The sequence below is a fragment of the Salmo salar genome, chromosome 19 (assembly GCF_965601325.2).
Source record: "Salmo salar chromosome 19, fSalSal1, whole genome shotgun sequence".
Classification (NCBI taxonomy): domain Eukaryota; kingdom Metazoa; phylum Chordata; class Actinopteri; order Salmoniformes; family Salmonidae; genus Salmo; species Salmo salar.
Window position 1 is genome coordinate 75,984,580 of NC_138309.1, and position 17,955 is coordinate 76,002,534.

The window sequence follows — 17,955 nt, forward strand, 5'->3', positions numbered from 1 at the left end:
CAGGGATGTTCTCTGTTTAGTGAATCCGCCAGATCAGAGGCAGTAGGGATAACCAGGGATGTTCTCTGTTTAGTGAGTCCTCCAGATCAGAGGCAGTAGGGATGACCAGGGATGTTCTCTGTTTAGTGAGTCCTCCAGATCAGAGGCAGTAGGGATGACCAGGGATGTTCTCTGTTTAGTGAGTCCTCCAGATCAGAGGCAGTAGGGATGACCAGGGATGTTCTCTGTTTAGTGAGTCCTCCAGATCAGAGGCAGTAGGGATGACCAGGGATGTTCTCTGTTTAGTGAGTCCTCCAGATCAGAGGCAGTAGGGATGACCAGGGATGTTCTCTGTTTAGTGAGTCCTCCAGATCAGAGGCAGTAGGGATGACCAGGGATGTTCTCTGTTTAGTGAGTCCTCCAGATCAGAGGCAGTAGGGATGACCAGGGATGTTCTCTGTTTAGTGAGTCCTCCAGATCAGAGGCAGTAGGGATGACCAGGGATGTTCTCTGTTTAGTGAGTCCTCCAGATCAGAGGTAGTAGGGATGACCAGGGATGTTCTGTTTAGTGAGTCCTCCAGATCAGAGGCAGTAGGGATGACCAGGGATGTTCTCTGTTTAGTGAGTCCTCCAGATCAGAGGCAGTAGGGATGACCAGGGATGTTCTCTGTTTAGTGAGTCCTCCAGATCAGAGGCAGTAGGGATGACCAGGGATGTTCTCTGTTTAGTGAGTCCTCCAGATCAGATGCAGTAGGGATGACCAGGGATGTTTGGTTGATCAGTGCATGAATTGGACTATTTTTCTGTCCTGCTAAGCATTCAAAATGTAACTAGTACTTTTGGGTGTCAAGGAAAATGTATGGAGTAAAAAGTACAATATTTTCTTATGGAATGTAATGAAATAAATGTAGTCAAAAATATAAATAGTAAAGTACAGATTAGAGGTCGACCGATTAATCGGAATGGCCGATTTTAATTAGGGCCGATTTCAAGTTTTCATAACAATCGGGATTTTTGCCCACCGATTTGCCGAATGTTTTTTTTTTTACACCTTTATTTAACTAGGAAAGTCAGATTAAGAACACATTCTTATTTTCAATGACGGCCTAGGAACGGGGGTTAACTGCCTTGTTCAGGGGGGATTCGGGGATTCGTTTTTGCAACCTTCCGGTTACTAGTCCAATGCTCTAACCACCTGCCTTACATTGCACTCCACGAGGAGTCTGCATGGCAGGCTGACTACCTGTTGCACGAGGGCAGCAAGAAGCCAAGGTAAGTTGCTAGCTAGCATTAAACTTATCTTATAAAAAACTATCAATCTTAACATAATCACTAGTTAACTACACATGGTTGATGATATTACTAGTTTATCTAACGTGTCCTGCGTTGCATATAATCGATGCGGTGCCTGTTCATTTCTCATCGAATCACAGCCTACTTCGACAAACGGGTGATGATTTAACAAGCGCATTTGCGAGAAAAGCACTGTCGTTGCATCAATGTACCTAACCATAAACATCAATGCCTTTCCCTTAAAATCAATACACAAGTATATATATTTTTAAACCTGCATATTTAGTTAATATTGCCTGCTAACATGAAATTGTGTCACTGCTCTTGCGTTCATTGCCTGGCTCGTTGCGAACTAATTTGCCAGCATTTTACGTAATTATGACATACCATTGAAGGTTGTGCAATGTAACAGGAATATTTAGACTTAGGTATGCCACCCGTTAGATAAAATACGGACCGGTTCCGTATTTCACTGAAAGAAAAAAAAAACATTTTCTTTTCGAGATGATAGTTTCCGGATTCGACCATATTAATGACCTAAGGCTCGTATTTCTGTGTGTTTATTATATTACAATTAAGTCTATGATTTGATAGAGCAGTCTGACTGAGCGGTGGTAGGCACCAGCAGGCTCATAAGCATTGATTGAAACAGCACTTTCGTGCGTTTTGCCAGCAGCTCTTCGCAATGCATTGCGCTGTTTATGACTTCAAGCCTGTCAACTCCCAAGATTAGGCTGGTGTAACCGATGTGAAATGGCTAGCTAGTTAGCGGGTGCGCGCTAATAGCATTTCAAACGTCACTCGCTCTGAGACTTGGAGTAGTTGTTCCCCTTGCTCTACATGGGTAACGCTGCTTCGAGGGTGGCTGTTGTCGATGTGTTCCTGGTTCGAGCCCAGGTAGGAGCGAGGAGAGGGACGGAAGCTATACTGTTACACTGGCAATACTAAAGTGCCTATAAGAACATCCAATAGTCAAAGGTATATGAAATACAAATCGTATAGAGAGAAATAGTCCTATAATTCCTATAATAACTACAACCTAAAACTTCTTACCTGGGAATATTGAAGACTCATGTTAAAAGGAACCACCAGCTTTCATATGTTCTCATGTTCTGAGCAAGGAACTTAAACGTTAGCTTTTTTACATGGCACATATTGCACTTTTACTTTCTTCTCCAACACTTTGTTTTTGCATTATTTAAACCAAATTGAACATGTTTCATTATTTATTTGAGGCTAAATTGATAGTATTGATGTATTATATTAAGTTAAAATAAGTGTTCATTCAGTATTGTTGTAATTGTCATTATTACAAATACAGGAAAAAATCGGCCGATTAATCGGTACCGGCTTTTTTTGTCCCTCCAATAATTGGTATCGGCGTTGAAAAATCATAATCGGTCGACCTCTAGTACAGATACTCCCAAAAATTACTTAAGTATAAATACTTTAAAGTACTACTTAAGTACTTTACACCACCGGGTGTGGGTGAGTGGGATGAGGGGGGTGGGTGAGTGGGATGAGGGGGGTGGGATGAGGGGGGCTGGGTGAGTGGGATGAGGGGGGCTGGGTGAGTGAGATGAGGGGGGCTGGGTGAGTGGGATGAGAGGGGGGCTGGGTGAGTGGGATGAGGGGGGGGGGGCTGGGTGAGTGGGATGGGGGAGCTGGGGGAGTGGGATGAGGGGGGCTGGGTGAGTGGGATGAGGTGGGGTGAGCCTAGGCAGGGATGAAGGTGGGCCATGAGGCGCTCAGACACATTTGGTCCTTCCTTAGGTGTGGTGTGTGTGTGTGTGTGTGTGTGTGTGTGTGTGTGTGTGTGTGTGTGTGTGTGTGTGTGTGTGTGTGTGTGTGTGTGTGTGTGTGTGTGTGTGTCGGTATACACGTCCTGATAAAGCTGTGTGTAATCCCCTTGGACACCTCGCCACACGGTGGCCGATAAGAGGGCTGGCCGTGGGAGACACTGAGCAGCTGTCCCTCTCAGCGTCTAACGAGGCCCGAGCCAGCACTGCCACAGGCCACACTGGGAGTTATCCACACAAACAATTTGATTTATAAAGTGTATTTCTTGTACCAGACTACAACGCAGCACTACAATAGTAAAAGTACAGTAAAAACAACAACAACACAGTAGATATAATATTATATATCATCTTTTATAAACTGGGTGGTTCGAGCCCTGAATGCTGATTTGGCTGACAGCTGTGGTATATCAGCCCGTATACCACAGGAATGACAAAACATGTATTTTTACTGCTCTAATTACGTTGGTAACCAGTTTATAATAGCAATAAGGCACCTCGGGGGTTTGTGGTATATGGCCAATATACCATGGCTAAGGCCTGTATCCAGGCACTCCGTGTTGCGTCATGCTTAAGAACAGCCCTTAGCCGTGGTATTTTGGGCATATACCACACCCCCTCGTGCCTTATTGCTTAAATATATCATCTTTCTATGTCTTGTCTCTAGGTGTGACCTGTGCTGCCTCTCCTTCCGGACCCACCGTGGCCTGCTGCGGCACAACGCTGGCATTCACAAGCAGCTGCCCATAGACCCCGGCGGACGGCCCTTCATCCAAAACAACCCCTCCATCCCCTCTGGCTTCAACGACCTGGCCTTCATTGACTTCTCCTGCCACAAGTTTCCCCACATCGCCCAGGTCAGAGGAGAAGTGATGGACAGAATAATGTTGCTAATGCTCACAATGCTACTGATACTGATACCACACATTATTATGATTATGAAACTGATACTGGTGATATGTTGGTCATCTATCACAGGAGATCTCAGTCTGCTCTTCCACACTCTAACCCCCTGTCTGTCTCTCCAACAGGTCTGGTGTGAGACCAACCTCCGCCGGTGCACCAGCAAGTTCCACCGCTTCGTGTGTGAAGCCTGCGACAAAGGATTCCCCTTGCTCTCAGCCCTGGTCCTGCACAAGACCACCATTCATCAACAGCAGCCGTCACCCACAGGGGACGCCCAGGAGCCCCTCGTGGCCCAGGAGAAGCCAGCAACCCCGGCCCCTCAGCAGGCCAGCTTCCTGGAGACCCTGGGTCTGCAGCACATCTCCCAGGTCAAGCTTCAACCTTCGGAGGATGAGGTCCGGCAAGCCCAGCTGGACAGCATCCGGGTCATCCAGGTGGAGCCTCTGGCCTCCACCCTGCCCCACGAGGCGGATTCCGCGGCTGCGGGATCCCTCGGCGGCCTGGGCTTGGTGGCGGCCTCGTCCCTGCAGGGCCTGTCCCAGAGGGAGGCCCTCAGCCTGCTCTCCCTGCAGCCCTTCCCCACAGGCTTCCTCTTCCACCCAGGTGGTCGTGCTGCGGTCAAGCCTGTGTGTGGCGAGGCTGGCCTGATGGAGCTGGCTGACATTCAGCAGATCCTGAAGGTGGCCTCGACCGCCCCCGGTCAGATGGGCCTCCTGCCATCTCTGGCCAAGGCTCCCCACTGGGGAGTGTCCGGCCAGGGCCAGGTGGCCGGCTGCAAGCCCATGCCCCCACTGAAGCCAAAGCCCATGGTGGCACCACGCTCCAGCCTGGCTGCCTCCACGCTGCCGCCTCTCCAGAGCACCCAGCAGGCCTCCCTGGGCTGCAACAGCCCCAGCCTGCCCCCGCCGGCCAGCCAGCTGCTCAATATGCCCCAAGAGTCTTCGTCATCGTCCTCCTCTTCCTCGGGCAGCCAAGCCTCCCTGGAGAAGATGCAGATGGAGGCGGACTGCATGGGCGACGCCTACATGCCCAACGACTCGACAGAGCTGCAAATCAAACAAGAGGAGGGCCAGGCGGCCGGAGGGAAGAAGGGGGCAGGGGGTTCCAACCGCGGCGGCGTCAAGGCCTCCTACCCCTGCCGCTTCTGCGATCAGGTGTTTGTTTACTCCGGGGTGCTGCAGGCGCACATGCGCTTCCACCTGGGCATCCTGCCGCATCAGTGCAACATCTGCGACTACGTGGCGCCCGACAAGGCCACCCTTATCCGCCACCTGCGCACGCACAGCGGCGAGCGCCCCTACGTTTGCCGCGTCTGCCACTACCCTTTCACCGTCAAGGCCAACTGCGAGCGCCACCTGCGCAAGAAGCACATGAAGAACACAAGGAAAGAGATCGAGAAGAACATCAAGTATGTCTCGTCGACCACCACCCAGGATCCCTTGGAGCTGGCCTCCGCCGGCGACACCGCCTGCCGTTTCTGTGGTGAGGATCTAAAGAGCTACCGGGCTCTCCAGATCCACCTACGCACCCACAACGGCTGCCAGCGCAAGCCCTTTGAGTGCCGGCGGTGCGGGGCGGCTTTCCTGGCAAAGAGGAACTGCATCCACCACATGCTCAAGCAGCACCCCGAGGTGCAGGAGCGGGAGATCGAGGATCACATTGCCACCCTTCTCCCCGCCATCACAGCCACCACCTCCAGGGCCAGCTCCAGCAGCCCTCTGGCTCTCAACGGCCTTACGCCCACCCCCAGTGCCACTGTGCAGCCGGTCAAGGTGGAGGATCTCAGCATCTACTGCTCCTCTGGTGACTTGGATCAGCCATTGGACTTCTCCAACAAGAGCCGCAGGGGGGGTGGGACCAGCAGCGGTTCAGGGAGCCTAGCCGGTTCTCCTGGGATCAAACTGGAGACGGTCAGCCTGGTAGCCTACGACTGCTCCATGGAACCTATTGACCTGTCCATCCCCAAGAACCCCAACAAGAGGCTGAAGAGAGACGCCACCGCTGTTGACCCAGTGAGTGTGGAGCGCCGAGAGATCAAAAAGGAGCTGCCCTTCCCCAGCGTACTGGACCACCTCCCCTCAGCCCTTCAGCTGGACAAGAGCTATGAGGAGAATCTGAAAACCCCCCAGTCTGGCTCTTACCAGCTCCCCCCAGTGACCATCTCCCCGCTTCTCATTAGTACCCCTACTGCCACAGGCCGGGCGCTCCGTCTCAAGCCCCTGCTGCCCAAACCGACCTCTTCTTCCTCCTCCCTGAAAGAGCATCCCCCTCTGGCTTCCATCGCCCAGATCATCTCCTCCGTCTCAACGGCTCCAGATTTGCTCAAGAGGGAGCCCACGCCGGATAACAAGGCTGGCGCCGGCGTCAATGGCCTCCAGACAGAACCGGAGCGTTTAGTTGGGGGCGACAACAGCTCTGAAGCCTCGATGGAAGAACTCCCCCTAGAGGGCTCGTCCAGAAAGCGCACTAGGAAGAAGCCACCGAGCCAGGCCAAGACTATGGCACCTGTGCGTGTGCCCACGCCCGACCAGAACACAGACAGCGGCATGGACCTGGAGTCCAGTGGGGAGTTTGCCAGCGTGGAGAAGATGCTAGCCACCACCGACGCTAACAAGTTCAGCACCTACCTACGGACGAGTGCGGTGGAGCTTGGAAGGAGGGACGAGGGGAGACAGAGCCCGGGAGAGGAGAAAGAGGAGAAAGAGTCGCCTCCTCAGTCTGTGCCGCCCCAGTCCAAAGGAGGAAAGAAGAATGCCTACTCCAACTCAGTGCAGAAGATGACCTGTCCCTTCTGCCCCCGGGTCTTCCCCTGGGCCAGCTCCCTGCAGAGGCACATGCTCACACACACTGGTAAGCCATATGGAAACAGACACAGATGGGATAACTCCCTAAATACCCAACACACAGTAATGTTGAAATACTGCGTAAATAGCCTGGTTGAAACAATGCAATGATACCTGAAAGATACTGTTAAGTATTGTAGAAAAACGTATCTTATACAACAATTACAAGATGGTTCTTAATTTCACAGGTTTTCTAAAGGGTCTAACTGCTTGCATTTAGCATATTTACAACTTCCTGTGGGTCCACAACATGTCCCTAATACTTCTAATGTGACGTTCAGTCTTTTCTAATGTGCTGTCGGCTACAGGTCAGAAGCCCTTCCCCTGTCCCAAATGTGACGCCTTCTTCTCCACCAAGTCCAACTGTGAGCGCCACCTGCTGCGCAAGCATGGCGTCACCAACCGCTCGCTGCGGCGCAACGGCCAAATGTCCAAGAACAAGGACGGCGACGAGGGTTCACACGACAGCGCAGGTAAGAAACTGTACTGTAATGTACTGTATTGCACTGTAATGTACGGTCTGATCTATAGGTTACCATTCTGTACCTATCTATCTGTAATTTGGCGGTTAATTTTGTGTGTGTGTTCCAGAGAGTTCTGAGAATGAGCAGACTGCAGGAGAGGCTCTGGACCTGAGCAGCATGGACCCCGATCAGAAAAGCTCTGCATCCGAGTCGCCCAGCGCAGACCAAACACCAGACACTGCTGAGCTGCTGCTAAGGGAGATGGAACCGCAACCTAACAACAACAACAACATTGAAAATGACGAAAACGACGATTCGCAGAGCAACAAGAGCTTGGATCTCAACTTCGCCAGCAAGCTCATCGACTTCAAGTTCTCGTCAGAAGGCCAGCAGCCCCAGACCTCCCTGGTTGGAGATAAGGTGGTGGCGGTGGCCGAGCCAGATAGAGTGACGGCCGCCCAGCAGCAGGACCAAGAGCCCTCCAAGTACACCTGCAAGAGCTGCAAGAAAAACTTCCGTTATGCCGCCACCCTGGCTCGCCACGAGAAGGCGCACTTGTGTGAGACTGCACCCCCCGAAGAGGCTTGTGGAACAGAGGAGACTGGGCCTGCCCCAGAGGATCTCCCCAACACTACTACAACCACCGCCGAGGAGGAGGATCAGGAGGAGGGAGAGGGAGAGAAGGAGGCTCCGGAAAGCGAGGGAGTGGGCAGCGTGATGGACAGTGGTTCAGAGGAGGAGGAGGAGAAGAAGGAGGAGAGAAGTGACGAGGAGGGGGCAGCAGAACCAAAGAATGAAGGAGAGGCAGGCAGAGGGTCGGGGAGCAAGGCGGACAAGAGGAAGAAGATCTGTAACGTATGCAGCAAACGCTTCTGGTCACTGCAGGATCTGACAAGACACATGCGTTCGCACACAGGTACTAGTTGATACCAGGGGGCAACTTTGGTTTTAAAAGCCGGGGGGGGAGTGGCGCAACGGTCTAACGCATTGCGTTGCAGTGCTAGAGGCATCACTACTGACCTGGGTTCGATCCCAGGCTGTATCACAACCGGGTGTGATCGAGAGTCCCATAGGGCGGTGCATAATTATCCCAGCTTCGTCCCGGTTGGGGAGGGTTTGGCCGGGGGGGCTTTACTTGGCTCATCGTCCTCTAGCGACTCCTTGTGGCGGGCCGGGCACCTGCAGGCTGACCTCGGTCGTCAGTTGAAAGGTGTTTCGTCCGACACATTGGTGCGGCTGGCTTCCAGGTTAAGCGGGCGAGTGTTAAGAAGCGCGGTTTGGCAGGTCATGTTTCTCCTGACTCGACATTAGCCTCTCGAGCCCGTTGTGGAGTTGCAGCGATGAGACAAGATCGAAATTGGGGAGGAAAAGGGGGTAAAAATAAAATAAAAAAAGTGGGGGGCCTTACCTTCTTTTAAAGATATGTTTTACCTGACCCTGTTCTGCTGTAAATAATGATGTACATGTTTATATTTTTCTTCAGGTGAGAGGCCCTACAAGTGCCAGACGTGCGAGCGCACCTTCACCCTGAAGCACAGCCTGGTGAGGCACCAGCGGATCCACCTGAAGCCGCGGGGCAGCGAGGGGGCAGATGGAGCTGATGCCAATGGGGCAGAAGCCCCGGCCGGAGACTCAGCTAGTGAGGAGGGAGAGTGCACCCCCACCAGCACCTGCCCTCCTTCAGAAAACGAGAGTGAAGGCACCGGAGGGGCCAGGGAGGAGGGAGGCGAGGGAACTGAGAAAGAGGCCCCTCTGCCAGGCCCCACATCCCTGGCCCAGTCCCTGTCCACCACTGAACCAGCCCAGTCAGAGTCAGCTACAGAGGCCATAGCTGAGCCGCTCGTTGAGCCAGTCATGGAAGCAGTCTCGGAAGTAGTCTCTGAATCCGTTCCTGACCCGTCTGTAGAACAAACCTCAGACGGACCCTCTGAAACAGCTGTAGAACTAGACGCTGAGGTATCAGCCTCTGAAATGGCTAGAGAAACAGATGGCAATGCAGCCACTCAAACACCAACAGAAACCCCCAAAGAATCTTCCACAGAGTCCCCAGCCCCACAGCCCACTACCCCAGAGAAAGACCCCGATGGCCCCTCGGAAGGCTTCATCCAAGGCCTACTGGAGATCCACACAAAGCCTTCCCTGGAGCACATCCTTCCCGCTGGCGAGGCTCCCTTGGTGGGTGTTGAGTGAGGGAGGCACCCTCCTTCCTACCCCCAGTCTCTGGTTCTCTTTATGCAGTGGACCGCTGTATGTGCCGCAGTGCCATAAGATAGAAGTACTCCTAAAGAATGCAAGACGATGAAATCAAGAAGAAACACCTTGTTTCTAAGTGCCTTACTACTTCTATTTTGTTAGTTTTTTTGCTATATCTTTATCTACATTTATCTACGGAGGATCTAATTTTTTATAGCGTTTATGATGATTACATAATTGTTTTTGGATTCTATGAGATGAACTTTGAATAAGCAATAAATGAAATCAAATTTACCATGACCGATTTATATTAAATGATCAAGTGTGTGACAGACAAAAATAACTGTTATTGTATATTTAAACCACAGTCGTACCTTAAAAACAATGCTGAGACTGAGAAAAGACTTGAGTAAGTTCACCAGCAGTGGGGATAAAGTCACTTATGTAACTGGAAACACAGCTAGAGCAGATACTCGTCAGGCTGTCACAAAGGTGTCCTGAAAAAAGACTGTCGTTCTCTCCTCTTCAACTTGATTTACTCTCTCATGACCCCTTATCCCTGATAACCATCATCGATAGTCTCTGTTTGTATTGAGAATACATGAATGAACTGTGACATGATTTGGTGTTAGGAGGCAAATCAAAGAAAACAGACCTGACAATGGATAGCGAACCATATCTGAGATCTATGCTTTTGCTTTCCCCTAGGCTCTCTTTATCTTGCCATGATATGGGCAATATTTGCCTGAAACGTGTGTTTTTTCCCTGAATCATTCTCATTTAATTTCATGTGCGTTGACCATTGTGTGTGTGTGTGTGTGTGTGTGTGTGTGTGTGTGTGTGTGTGTGTGTGTGTGTGTGTGTGTGTGTGTGTGTGTGTGTGTGTGTGTGTGTGTGTGTGTGTGTGTGTGTGTGTGTGTGTGTGTGTGTGTGTGTGTGTGTGTGTGTGTGTGTGTGTGTGTTATTCATTCAGGAGAGGTTGGGGGATATAAGGTGTTTGAGGAAATGTACTTTTCCAGAACAAAAGGGCTTGATATGTGTACCCCCCCCCCATATCTCTCACTGTCACTTTCTAGCGTTCCTAGAAACTTGTACTGTGTCTGTACTACCACCAGTGTGTCCGGCTTGTGTTGTCCACCTCCCCCTTAGTGGAAACTCATTTCCTTGCCGCTCCTTTAGACGTCTTCCAAAACCAACCGTCACTGTGTTCTTAAAGGCCTACTTGTAGTTCTGCTGGGTTATTTTGATGCAGAACCTCACCTCGTGCTCTAGGTGGAACACTACTCTGTTTTGTCTACTTGAACTTTTGTAGCCCTGCTGCCTCCCATTCAGGCAGCCACCTTCCACCACGCCACTCGCCCCCCCTTCCACCCTCAAGAGCATCTTTTCCGAGGTGGGACTCAAATGTCAATCATGTCACCTTGCGGGGTTGAATTTTGTCTAAATGTATGTGTTTTTTCTCCTTTTCTTCTCATTTTATATTTAAAAAAAACTCAGAAGCAAACAAATCAAACCTCATGGCGCGGTAAGACGCAGGCAGCATCGGCTGGCTGGAGGCTGACGGACCAAGAGCAGAGAGCACTGGACTAGTCAGCCTCTGCCAGGCAACTGCCCATATGGCACTAACAAATTACAAACAAACCTACTACGACAATAAACAGCTAAGCAATCAGAGAGAATGAACTGAAGTGAATTTCTGAGCTGTGTTTGGAACTTGAACGTAACACAGAGTATTAAGTGGAGGGAAGAGGAGGGGGTGCGGCGCATTGACAGGTGGGGAGGCAAGTACTCCATGCAGAAAGAAGTCTGCCCTCTAGTGGCCGTACCACAGTATCTCCCCCATCCCAATCCTGCTCTCAGGCACTGGGAAAGTATTGTCAGAATAGAATGCTAAATGAAATTGTGTTGTAAAAAAACACTGTGTTAAGGGACTCACTCAGCTTATCTCATTTATACCTTTGACCCTGTGTGGGTGTATGATTATGAGTCCCATGAGAATGCACATGGACTGTTTTTATTGTATTTATTTGGAAATCCGGTGAGGGGTGAATAGATGTGACTTGAGGAGAAGCCATGTATTATTACCACATTGATGCTGCAGAGAATACCGGATTCAAATCCACAAAATGGTCGCCCAGCATCGGCCCGGGACTTCTATTAGCAATAATCACTATTGATTTGAAAGCTTTATGTAGACCTTTGTATTTGTTTATAGACTGTGTGGGTCTATTTTTGTTTCATTTATTATTTTTAGTTTGGCTAAGTTTTTTTCTTTTTATCAGATATATAAATATGTATAAAACTGTGAAATTCATTGTGTTTCAGATAATGGGTGAGTTTCTGGCTTGTTTTGCATGTAACCCTAATTTGTTCAATTATGGATGATTTATTTTTTCTCTCCATCTCGCTCTCAGGGTCTTTATAAAATGCATATTCAATACTTCATTTTCCTGAGTTGCAAGAAGTTCTTACAAGTTCTTTTTTTACGATTAAAACTGTAAATCACTACATTTAGCACTTGACTGTGAACTGCAATCAGCAGAACAGAGAAAATGAACTTGTGCAAAAAATCCTCTTGGTTGAGAGCGTGCTGTCAGCAGGAATCTTTTTTTAATACTATACCCATTATTATTTTTTGTCTGCTTTTGATTGATTATACATTTTTACCCCCTCCCTCAAATTGCAGTCACCTCTCGTTTCAACCTCTCTCATTTGAAGAGGAAATCAAATTGTGACTGTAAAAACCAATGAAAGTGGCTGTGTCACTGTCTGACGTTCTGACCTTTTGTGGAAGGGAACTTTGTGTCGCTGCTATGGCTACACCAGAACTCACCTCATAAATGGGCCTGGATCAGAACCTTTAACGTTAGCTACACTGCCCCCCTCCCTCCTGGTATTACAGCGCTTCAGAATCAGAAATGTAAGCTGTTCTGTGTCTAAAAAATAAAAGCAATAAAGATATATTAAGGAAAGGTGTGAATCAAACTGGCCTGGTAGTGTCTTTTATTGTCTGGCACAAACCTGCATTGATCACCTGTACTTTGAATTCTGTTTTACACTATGTACACACAGTTTGTACAACACATTTGACACAACAGTTGTGATACAGAGTTTGTCTTTACAAAAATGTTTACACAGCTGTTTTGGAGACACAATGATTGAGTTAAAGTTCTTGTGCAGACAAACCCTCGGTTGTAGCGCAAAAATATCTGTTGAATCACAACCATTGAGTCCAATATGTGAAGATCAGTTGTGCAACCTGAGCATGGAAGTGGCCTCAAGGTTCAAACTGAGCCAAGCCCGAGCTATGCTGGGCTGCCCTGGTTATACGTCCACCATAGCTGCTGGAAAGCGTGAACAATGTGAAAAGAAAATATCCAAGCCAGCATATTTCAGTTCGGGGCAACCCTATCCTATACACTTTGAATCAATTAAGCATGTGTCTTGTAATCCATGAATGTAGGGTGCAAAGTGAACATACTCAACATTCACCCATGTCCACGTGGTGCCCCTTTTTTTTTTTAAACTCTGTATAGGGTCGTTCAACTTAATAAAATACACATGGGTGAAATTAAAATGAAAGAAATTACTATAGTAAGTGCCTATTTAGTGCCAAATAAGTATCTTAAATCAGCCATACATCCCCTTGTGACAGGGGGAATTGAAGCTTGTTGTGTGCAAACAGGGAGGGGCAATTGAATGCAAGCTTCCCCCCCAAAATGTAATTTTATAACTTTCTAGCCTGTTTAATGTTCCTTTTGAAAAAGGAATAGTTTCCCCATATTAAAACGAGAGTTCAGTTCAAGTAACAGGGTTCACCTTAAAATGAGGGACAGGTTGTTGTTTTTTTTACTTTAAAATGAATCACTATAAACTGGGGCTTTACAATGGTGAAAACTTCGATATTTTGGGGTTATAATTCACAGAGAAGTCACATAAGAGTGCACAAAGGGACATGTCAAAATGCTGCATGTTTGGCACTTTAGCAAGTCTTTATTCATATTAAAAATCATATTTATAGAATTTCCATGTGGTCTATATTAAAAGGCACTTAATTTACAGTTTTTTACAATTGCTAGGACTCATTTCTCAATACTTAGGTCACTTTTTCAAAACTCTTCACACAGTGAACACAACAACAGTCTACGTGGGCTAAACTGTGGATCATTTTTCATCGCTTTGGCACAAAAGGCATTCAATGACTACATCTTTCAAATTTCATGAATTCTTTTCTCAGACACAACCACCACCAAAACTCTATGTACCTACAGGCCAATTTGCACATGTTTACATACTCATTTCAAAACTGTTAAACTTAAGTTCAAAACCTAACATAACACAAAATTGAATAAGACAGCAATACCGTATTGAAATATATTCCAAATCTAAAACATGAAATACTATCAAAACAATTAGACCAACCACAGCTGATTCCCATTGTAGCTGAACACCTGCCCAGGTGTTAGTCTGTCAATTACATTACCATCTATACAAAAGGGGACATCTTAGGAATAATGCTGTACTGTAATGTAAACATGGACCCAGCCAGAAATAGAGAAGTGGCTGACAGAGGAAGAAGAGTGGCTGGGAGAGGGAGAGGAGTAGGTATGCGTGGTGGAAGAAGACAGAGGAAGATCAAAAGCTGTAGTCTCAGATGAGATTAGGGCTACTATAATTGATCCTGTAATAAATCATGGTCTATCAATGAGAGTGGCTAGTCTGAGAGTGCAGACAAATCATCAATGCTCAACAGTAGCATTTATTGAGAGAAATTTCCAGAAAAACAACAGATAAGATGTGCATTCTGCAAGGGCATCTGACTGAACTGCACATTACAGAAGTAAATTGAGCAGAGCCTCCAAACCCACTTGTGTGTAATTGTTTTTGTATTTCTGCGTAGGACCCAACAGGTACCTCCCACAGGCGGGAGAGGTAGGACTCTCACTGCTGTGCAGGAATCAATCGTTGATATGTTCATCATAAACAATGGCATAAAACTCATAGAGATTCAGGACAGAGTGTTGGCAGACATTACATTTAGAAATATTCACAATGTAAGCATAACTATTTCTAGAGTCCTGAAACAACATCAAGTCAGGATAAAGCAGGTGTACACTGTCCCCTTTGAGAGGAACTCTGAACGAGTCAAGCAACTCAGGAACCAATATGTCCAGGTAAGACGACTATAAAATACAGAACTGGTTTTGAACAAAACCAAGCAGGGCAGAGGGACACAATGGCATGTTTTTAGGTATAATGTAAACTACCGTAATAGCCTAACTCTTATTTTGCCTTATGTTGCCTTATTTTAGAGAGTCATAGAGATTGAAGCCAGGCAAACACGCCACATATACATACTTGGCCAAAACACGGCGGCGAGGAAGGAATGGGATGGGAAAAGGAGCCACAGTGGATGTCCTGGGCCAGAGGGGTGCCAACATCACAATGTGTGCAGCAGTGATGGATTGCTGTTACACAAACCGCTAATTGGGCCATACAACACCGAGCTTCTCATTTCATTCCTGGATGACCTCTATGGAAGGGTTGTGCCAGGTGAGGAAAGGGTTGCAGTGAGGTGAAATCGGCCAACGTTTGTAATTGTATGGGACAATGTGACATTTCACCACTCCCGTGCAGTCACAGAGTGGTTTGAAGTCCATCCTAGGATGGTGTCACTTTTCCTCCCACCTTACTTTCCATTCCTCAACCCCATAGAGGAATGATTTTCCTCATGGAGGTGGAAGGTTTATGACCACCATCCACATGATCAAATGTCCCTCCTGGACGCAATGAATGCTGGATGCCTGGACATATCTGCAAAAGATTGCCAGGGATGGACCAGGCATGCCAAAATACTCTTTCCTAGGTGTATTGCCCAAGATGACATAAGATGTGATGTGGATGAGAACCTGTGGCCAAATGCAGAAGACAGGGTTGACTAGCATTGCTACTGTATCTGTATTGGTGGATGGTGTATATACAAATTCTTGATTTTGGAATCACGCAATGCCAAAAAATGACATAAACATATTGAAGCATATTGCATCATGTCTCATTCATTCCTGTAACATATACTGCAATGAATTGTAAAGAGTAGAGGTGTCATTCTTGTTTTGTAAAGAAATGTTACAAAAGAAAACATTGTGTAGTGCTACCTGTTGTTAGTGTTTTTAGGTCGTTGTTTTATGAGTGACAAAGTGTGCTTGTTGGGTGACAACTTTGCTAGTGTTATGGAAGAATGAGTTGATTTGAGACATGTATGAAGTGTTTTGGTAGTTTTAGTGCATTTTGGGTGTGAAATGAACTGCTGTGCCAAGCTGAAAGTTGGTTAGGAGAACTGTGTGAAGAGTTTTGAAAAAGTGACCTAAGTATTGAGAAATGGGTTCTAGCGATTGTAAAACACTATAATATAACAGGCACAATTTCTACTTAAACTATCAAAGGCACACGAAGGGAACTCATTTCGTGGAACAACCCTCTAACCTGAAGCTTTGGCCGATTTCTTGGGGGCGATCAAATAAACAAAAGGGATACTCCAGGTTCTCGAACTCAGGTCCTGTGAATACATAACTTATACTTGTGTGGTTTAGAGGTCATGTAATGTATATTAAACATTGAACATATTGACACTTTATTTCTCAAATACAGACAAGACGTATGCAAATACACAACTCACTTCATACACGACCAAAAGTATGTGGACACCTGCTTATCAAACATCTCATTCCAAAAACATGGGTATTAATATGGAGTTGGTCCCCCCCTTTCCTGCCATAACAGCCTCCACTCTTCTGGGAACACTTTCCACTAGATGTTGGAACATTGCTGTGGGGACTTGCTTCCATTCAGCCACAAGAGGCCTGGTTAGACCTGGTTTGCAGTTGGCGTGCCAATATATCCCAAAGGTGTTCGATGGGGTTGAGTTCAGGGCTATGTGCAGGCCAGTCAAGTTCTTCCACACTGATCTCAACAAACCATTTTTGTATGGACCTCACTTTGTTCATGGGGGCATTGTCATGCTGAAACAGGAAAGGGCCTTCCACAAACTGTTGCCACAAAGTTGGAAGCACAGAATTGTCTAAAGTGTAATTTCATGCTGTAGTGTTAAGATTTCCCTTAACTGGAACTAAGGGGCCTAGTCTGAACCATGCAAAACAGCCCCAGACCATTATTCCTCCTCCACCAAACTTCACAGTTGGCACTATGCATTGGGGCGTTTTATTGGCATCCGCCAAACCCAGATTTGAACTGTCAGATGTTGAAGCTTGATTCATCACTCCAAAGAACACGTTTCCACTGCTCCAGAGTCCAATGGCGGCGAGCTTTATACACGTCCCGCCGATGCTTGGCTTTGCGCATGGTGATTTTAGGCTCGTGTGTGGCTGCTCGGCCCGGCGAACAGTTCTTGTGCTGACTTCCAGAGGCAGTTTGGAACTCGGCAGTGAGTGTTGCAACCGAGGACAGATGATTTTTACATGCTACACACTTCAGAACTCGGCAGTCCCGTTCTGTGAGCTTGTGTGGCTGAGCCGTTGTTGCTTCTAGACGTTTCCATGTCACAATAACAGCGTTTACAGTTGACCGGGGCAGTTCTAGCAAGACCGAAAGTTGACAAACTGACTTGTTCACCGTTGAAAGTCACTGAGCTCTTCAGTAAGGACATTCTACTGCCAATGTTTGTCTATGGAGATTGCATGTCGGTGTGCTCGATTTTATACATGTGGCTGAAATAGCAGAATCCACTCATTTGAAGGGATGTCCACATACTTTTGTATATATAGTGTACAGTAGTGCTACTGGAGGCGTTACTGGCTAACTATAGTGGCTAGCTTATGCTGAGTTCAAAACTACAGGTAACTCGGAAATCAACGACTCCCGACTTCAGTGCGTTCAAAACAACTGGGAACGCAAAAAAAAAATGACGGGAAAATTTTTGTTCCAACTTGGAATACTAAATTGGAAACTCTGTCTTCTTTCCAGAGCTCCCGACTTTCCGACCTGAAGATCATTGACGTCATGATTTGAATTAGTTTTCCCAGTTGTATTGAAAGCACCATTAGCTGTCGTGGCGCACATGACCAGAATGAAACCCCATTTGTGTTAGAAAATATAGAAAGAGGAGGCACCGTTTTTCGTACCCAAAGTTGACTTTCAATAGTAATGGTTTATCGAGATCGGTGAGGAAGAACTTAAATGGCCCTGACTTCAACCCCATCGAACACCTTTGGGATGACTTGGCACACCAACATCAGTGCCCGACCTCACTAATGCTCGTGGCTGAATGGACATAAGTCCCCTCAACAATGTTCCAACATCTAGTGGAAAGCCTTCCGAGAAGAGTGGAGGCTGTTATCGCAGTAAAGAGGCGACCAACTCCATATTAATGCCCATGATTTAGGAATGAGATGTTCGACGAGCAGATGTCCACATACACTATATTACAAAAAGTATCTCTAAGGATAATAATGAATAAGATTA

General features: G+C 47.4%; 1 protein-coding gene across 3 annotated transcripts in view; it reads left to right on the plus strand.

The window, feature by feature from the left end:
- Positions 1–12,462, plus strand: part of LOC106579554 (ras-responsive element-binding protein 1) — a 79,337-nt gene extending 66,875 nt beyond the window's left edge. For 2 of the 3 annotated variants that reach the window (XM_045702700.2, XM_045702698.2), the window contains 5 exons: positions 3,739–3,928; positions 4,103–6,827; positions 7,102–7,293; positions 7,412–8,200; positions 8,768–12,462. In XM_045702700.2, coding sequence (XP_045558656.2) covers positions 3,739–3,928; positions 4,103–6,827; positions 7,102–7,293; positions 7,412–8,200; positions 8,768–9,474 — 4,603 coding nt within the window. In that variant the 3' untranslated portion in view covers positions 9,475–12,462. The remainder of the gene's footprint in view (positions 1–3,738; positions 3,929–4,102; positions 6,828–7,101; positions 7,294–7,411; positions 8,201–8,767) is intronic. The other variant, XM_045702699.2, reaches the window with a different exon arrangement.
- The last annotated feature ends 5,493 nt before the right edge of the window (positions 12,463–17,955 follow it).